This window comes from Odontomachus brunneus, unplaced genomic scaffold, assembly GCF_010583005.1.
Source record: "Odontomachus brunneus isolate Ranch 3 - 2012 unplaced genomic scaffold, Obru_v1 Obru_scaffold_077, whole genome shotgun sequence".
NCBI lineage: Eukaryota > Metazoa > Arthropoda > Insecta > Hymenoptera > Formicidae > Odontomachus > Odontomachus brunneus.
Window position 1 is genome coordinate 1,198,421 of NW_022639527.1, and position 7,012 is coordinate 1,205,432.

At 36.0% G+C, this 7,012-nt stretch overlaps 1 protein-coding gene across 1 annotated transcript; it reads left to right on the forward strand.

The window, feature by feature from the left end:
- Nucleotides 1-1,550: 1,550 nt before the first annotated feature.
- Nucleotides 1,551-6,614, forward strand: LOC116847399 (sterol O-acyltransferase 2-like). Its single transcript, XM_032822356.1, has 5 exons — nt 1,551-2,801; nt 4,128-4,198; nt 4,418-4,542; nt 5,095-5,265; nt 6,317-6,614. The coding sequence occupies exons 1-5, from the start codon at nt 2,705-2,707 to the stop codon at nt 6,525-6,527; spliced, it is 675 nt and encodes a 224-aa protein (XP_032678247.1). The 5' UTR covers nt 1,551-2,704; the 3' UTR covers nt 6,528-6,614.
- Nucleotides 6,615-7,012: the final 398 nt, after the last annotated feature.

The following is a 7,012-nucleotide window of genomic DNA, read 5'->3' on the forward strand; positions in this document are numbered from 1 at the left end:
TAAAAAGCATCATTTCATTTTCAGCTGGTTGACTTTTAAAACTTCAATAATGGAACTAATGTGGAAGTATCCATTAGGTATATACTTATGATAATAAGGGAACAGCTGATAAGTTAACTCATCGGTTGGCTTTTTCGTCTAATCGTTACTGACGTCGACTGAAGCTCTAAAATGAAATGGCTATATCGTCTGAAACATTCTCGTTTACATCACGGGCGTCGCCCGTGCTTCCGTATTTCTCCACATGTCCCTTTAACACTCGAATCAGGTAAATAAAAGTCATGCTCTGAACTTGGCCGGGCTCTTTTCCGATTTTTTTCAAGAGAGTGTTTCACTCTCTTATCGGCCGTGCACGTATAAAACAATATGTCTTTTACTTAGATCTAGATTAACATGTTAAAAGCTTATCAAAATCGGAGTGTAACACTTGGGTAAGTTTACTTGTTAGTTCAGAGCATGACTTTTATTTACCTGATTCGTGGAGTGTTAAAGGGACACGTGGAGAAATACGGAAGCACGGGCGACGCCCGTGATGTAAACGAGAATGTTTCAGACGATATAGCCATTTTATTTCAGAGCTTCAGTCGACGTCAGTAACGATTAGATGAAAAAGCTAACCGATACGTCAACTTATCAGCTGTTCCCTTGTTATCACAAGTATATACCTAATGGGTACTCTCTAATTTGTACTCCCACATTAATTCCACTAGTGAGGTTTTAAAGGTCAACCAGATCGTAAGGATTAACGGCATAGCTGAGCTTAAACGAACGAACTGTCGAATCACCAGCGACCTATATTGTTGAAATTGTTCCACGAAGAGCGGGGTGAAGGAATTGTCCAAGTAGTAAATTGATACATGTTGTCATGTGCGTCCTAATTTTAAAATAATTTTTCTTCAGAGCTTTTCAGAGCTATGTGTGTGTGTGTGTGTGTGTTTTGCATTATAAGACGAATAATTTTTACGACGCTCCGATATTTTTATTTAGCTCGAAGTCAACTTTGGATAGATCCGCTTACGGCAAAAACACATCAGAAGGGTTATTGTAACGCATTGATTATCACAAGATTTATGGCTACTAATACTTATTGAAATTATTGAAAAATATTTATTGAAAATTATTGAAAATTATTGAAATTATTGAAATTATTGAAAAATTATAACATTGATGTAATGTTATGGTTGATATTTACTGAGTAACTTGTTTCTTAATCATTAGAGATTTTCAAGCAAATTGTGAGAGTTCTCAATGGACTGGATATACTCATCAACAATGCTGGACTTCAAAATGACAATTTGGTTGAACAGACCTTTAATATAAATGTGGTAGGTAAAGTCAAAATTAATTTTTTTCAAAACAATAAATTTGGAATAATAAGACTTTCCAAAATTTCAATTATAACTATATTGATAAATTATGTCACATTTTAATTAAACTTATGTAAACATATTTATGTACTACCCCAGATAGCACAGAGAATTTAAAAAGAATTTAGTCGTATATCACCAATTCTGAATTCATTTTTAGATGCAAAAATAATTCTTTTTACTAAACTGAACTCTAAATAATTTTTTGTATTGAAATTAAAATAAAAGTGAAAGATCGTAATCAAAGTCCGACTGAAGTCCTCCGATAAACTTTGAAGTCTCGTGTTTATCTAGGAATTTCTTAACTCTTAATCATTAATAACTTGAAAATGTAAAATTAATGAGAGGTGGTACTGACGTTTACTTGGCAATAACGCGTCAATTAGGACTGCTTCCCGAAATGTGCTGACAGTATTGAACATTCGTCGTAACATGAAATACTGTACTTTAGTACTGTCAGCACATTTCGAAGTAAAGTTCTACACGCTATTGTTTCATCGAGGAATTTGTGGCTCTCGATATCGTGTAATCTGAAATAAAAAAAAAGCCAAGCCCACTTCAAGTCCGACAAGATTCCGTTTCCGCAACCTCGAAGCCTCGTTTCTGTCGAAACTTTTCGAGTCTCGTTTCTGCCTTCCTCAGTCTGTGCAGTCGCCATTTTTACATGCATGTCGTTGTAACTGGGTGCGAGATATAGTGCTCGTCCCATAATTACGAGATAAGACTATCGTCGACGAAGACGCGGCGAGATCGCCGTTGTATGCGTGGAAGACAATTGATGTACTCGCGACGTCGCGGTGTAGTACTTGTATACGGTGGCTATCTCACAAAGTGCGACAGTCCCTCCTATTAGATCAGTGCGCACTGTACCGGCGTTAGTGATAATAAATGTCGTTGCTGGCCGGCCTGTTCGGCTAGTTCGTGCGTACGGAGCGAGGCATCAGCACAGTCGTGGTCACACCGTGCAGCGCAACGTGAACGTAGCGTAGCTTCCTCCCCCTGAAGAGGCGGAAGGCTCGTGAAGTCGAGCTCGAGTCCGTGAGAAAGGCACCACGCGATCGCGAATTACCGAACTCTTGGCTGTAAACCGTCGCAGATCGAGATATCATTATTAGTATTATCATTAGTTGTTAGCTTTATATTGAGTGTTTTTATACATATTAATTTTATACTGCCGTCGCGCGGGATTTTATACACGCGCTGCAACCGAAGTCACTCGTGTCTTCCCTCTACAACGAAGAGCGCTATGAGCAAGTCTTAGGGGAGAAATTCGTCGCGAGTTCGACAGTGCGTCAGCGAGAAAAGTCGACGGGAAACCCGTGAGCATTTCGCCGATCATGGAACCCGTCTTGAAGATCACAGACAATGTTGCGGCTTCCCAGGAAGTTCCTTATAAAAATGGTGTTTCGAAGAGGACTCATCTCGAAAGGAAAGGTAATTTGCGAACTGATTGGCTTGAGTGATCGAATTACGTGTCGAGTTTGTTGAAGTTTTTGGTGTTGTACATCGATAAGATTGCTCGTTCTTACATTGACCTTCATTGCTATTTGAATGTGTGTGTGTGTGTGTGTGTGTGTGTGTGTGTGTGTGTGTGTGTGTATATATATATATATATATATATGTATATATATTCTATTTCGGAGCAAGACTGTGTACAAGACGAAAACACTTTAAGGCTGATAATGGAAAGCTTATGCAGATCTGTTTCGTGTTGTGCAATTGCGACTTTAATATTTCTGCGATGTAATATTATTCGCTCGTTCATATAACGTCCGTTGCTATCAAGTGCTTGATCTATTGTTTAACAAGAAATAACTGTTGTTTCTTCTATCAACTAATCCTCTCGTGGCATATTATTTATCGAGTTTTTATAATATTCACATTACGTCGAACAAACTACAAATAATGATTAACGTATTATTTCAATATATCAGCAAGATATTAAAGTAAAAAACAAATGATGAGTCTGTGTATCTCTCAGATAACGAAACTCAGAACCGCATTTCTACATTACAACTCAAGTATTCTAGGATATTTACAACAGAAATAGAATTGTGATAAAACAATTACCCTAACGGCACAAAGTTTAAGAAATGTTTAAGAAATGATTTAAGGTCCAAAAAACATCCCATTTCTTCTGGACGTCTTTAAGATACTTTTTAGTAATTTGTGTTGTCTAGGATAACAATAAATAGTTATGATTGCAGAAAATCCGATTCTATCTTAAATAAAATTATCGATTTCAATTTTATTCAAGACTGAGATTGATAGATCTTTTCTCTTAAGCGAGACGCGTATACCAAAACCAATAACAGCGGCTGCAAGTAACGAGAATTACTCGATGACTGCGCAATTATATTCCCAAATTTATCTTCCATGGATAGATATATATATACACACACACACACTACACATCCAGTATTTTATATTTATTAGTTGTACTTCCTAATATTTGTCAGTCAAATTTACTGTTAGGAGCCACTGGATATCGCGCTGAAAAATATTATCGAAAGTTAAAAGTGAAAAGTCGAGTAATATTTCGTAATTTGTATTGTCAGTCATGAATTTATGTAGTCTTCTCAATTATTCAATGCGCTCTCATAATCTTCTTATGCGTTTAAGTTTACTATCTACAACTATCGGTTGAATTTCCTATCTAAGATAAAATAAAAGAAGATAAATGGTAGAAGAGATAAAATAAAACTCAAGACATATGATTTCTTTCTCTTTCTTTCTTCTTCTCTCTCTCTCACTTTCCAGAGGCCAACGGAAGCGTGTCTACAAATGGCTCATGTGAGATGACTACCAATGGATTGCTAAAAAGCATGCAGGTACGAAAGATAAATGTTCTCACCACGATCGTGATCGGACTTGATTAATGTAGAACGTGGGTCAAAGTAAAAAATACCAGGGCGAAATTATGTGTGGCGTGCGCGAAATTACAATTAAACGCCGAATAATACACGTCATATCTCTTCTTACGTATATATAAAGCAAAGATTCCACGCTGAACTGATATGTGTAACTCTTCTCTTTCTCTTCACGCGCAGGAAATGAGGGAAGACGTTTTGGAGAAAGTAAACGATCGCATTAACGACATGATGTCGGAAGTACGACAGAAAATAGAAACGGAGAACGAAGTCCTGAATAAGGAAAACAAATATGACGACAAAAGGTAAGGGACAGAATTGCGCGTTTAGATAGAGAATCGATGCGGAAGATTATCGAAATAAAAACAGCTAAAGATGTTTCGAGAGTCGCGACGCGATGAAATCTCGACAGAAGTAATAGGGTCAACAGCGGCTAACACAATGAAAAAAAAACTATTTCGAAACGATTTAAGTATCGAGAATCCAAACAACTTATTGAAGAAACTTGTTTATCGACTTAATGCGGCGAAATTTTTATAACTTCATTATTTATCGGAAAATTATTTCCGATATTCTTCAATATTTTGGAAAATTATTTCACTGTTAACAATCGAGTAATTAACGAATGAGTAATTAATAGCTCGTTAAGAGTGAGCAGAATATCGCGCTGACAAATGAAAACATTGAAAGTTAAGAGCGAGAAGTGTCGGGTGATATTTCGCAAATTATCGTTAGTCACGAATTTATGTAATCCTCTCGAATTATCCATACGCTCTCATAATCTCTCTCTGTACGCCGATAATGTATTGATTAGCGACAATTTGATGTTTACGTTTTACGCTTCTTATCCTTCGCAGACAATCTAATGAGGAGGGTATGCTGGCAGACAAAGTGTTTCTGCCGAGGAATTCGATGCTCACCGATCTGTTGAAGATACCGCATATCCAAACAGTTTACAACATATCCATAATGACTTTCATACTCCTGTTTCTCAATACCGTCGCGTACGATCTCATGGACAAAGGAACGTAAGTTCAGAAAATGTATCAACGCGGTATTTTTGCAATGACATACATATATACGTGCCTCAAATACTTATTTCTTATAAGGTCATCGATTACCGGGATTATCTGCTGTTCTGTTATTATCTGCTGCTATGTCTATTACATATCGATTAGGTCAGGTCTCAGCAGTTTGTATTATCGTTCAGTCCATTGAAAATTACAAGATGATTTTGCCGTCTGTTCGCGCAGAGTTTTATTTGCGAAAAACTTTTCCTTTCGCATTTTTTACAATAAAAGTTTTATCGACTACGAGATCTTTGGAGTTGTTACATTGAGAAAATAATAATTTCAAAATTTATTCGTGGAACATAAAGTCCATTCACAGAAATAAACTTAAACTAAATTATATATGATATAATTTATATATCATATAAATTTATATAATATCCTTTATATTATTCAAATAACTAACAAAGATTCTAAGGCTAATGAGGAGCGAACACGGATGTGTGTAGTAGTGTTATCTTAATATTACAAACGTGTAATATTAAAATTTATTGTGGGAGGATAAAATTGTCCAGCATGTCAGACGTCCGAAATTTTCTTTCGGCATTCGTGCGGGGCGAATCAACCTTTCACACTTAGACCGATCCTCCCACAATAATAAACTTTAATATTACACGTTTGTAATATTAAGATAACACTAATACATACGTGTTCGCTTCTCATTAGCCTTAGAATCTTTGTTAGTTATTAGAAATAAACTTTACTTCACAGGAACTTTATGTCTCACAAATATGTCTTCAAGTATTTTATTCTTAGTGTACGTATTTTAGAGTTATCATTTCATATAGACGATGCCTATAAAAATATCAAGCGAAAACTGCAGTTTATCTGAAACGCAACGAGCTCTGTCGGGGTTGAAACAGATTACACGACAGACAATGGTTGTTATTTTACGCTTGTTATTATTGGAAAACTACTCACGGCACTAGCGCTGATGAATTATTAAGATGTCTCGCGTTTATCGCAAGTACTTTGAACATTTGTTAACGGGCGAATTCGATTGTTGAAGGCTTTCCATCGGAACTAACACGGTGCAAGCGGCCTTCGCGAAGTTCCCGAAGTGTTTATACATCTGGTCGTTCATGAAGATCTCGACGGTCACTGTCTACGTGCCATTCAATATCTGGGCGTATCAGCGGCTCGAGTTCTCGCCGAAATGTAATTTCAGTTTATTTAATTTACTGTCGAATACGCCAAAAACGCCGGTTAAAGTTTCCTAAGTGGAGCTGCAAAAGGATAAATCGATCAGATGACAGTTATGTTTACCATGTGTTTAACATTTTAACAAAGTGTTGGAATATTTATATCTTAAGGCTCCTGGCCCCTCGCATTATCTATCTCTTTTTTATGACGTTAGAAGCGAGAAAATGCATGCTAAAAATTCTTGCGAAATACGTTGAAATAAAAAGATATATCTATAAAGTGACACTTGCAATCGATTAAATTAATCTGTAAAATATTCTGTGCATTCCTCTTTTGCTTTAATAATCAATGATCGTAAATTAACCTAAATAAAAATAGGCAAAGAAATAGATTAAAAAGATGAATTGTATGTCACGTTAATTTACAACAAATTATTGATTGTTAAAGCAAAAGGGGAGTGCACGGGATATCTTATAAATTTGTTTAATTGATTACAAGTGTTACTTTATGGATATATATTTTTATTTCAACGTATGTCGCAAGAATTTTTAGCATGTATTTT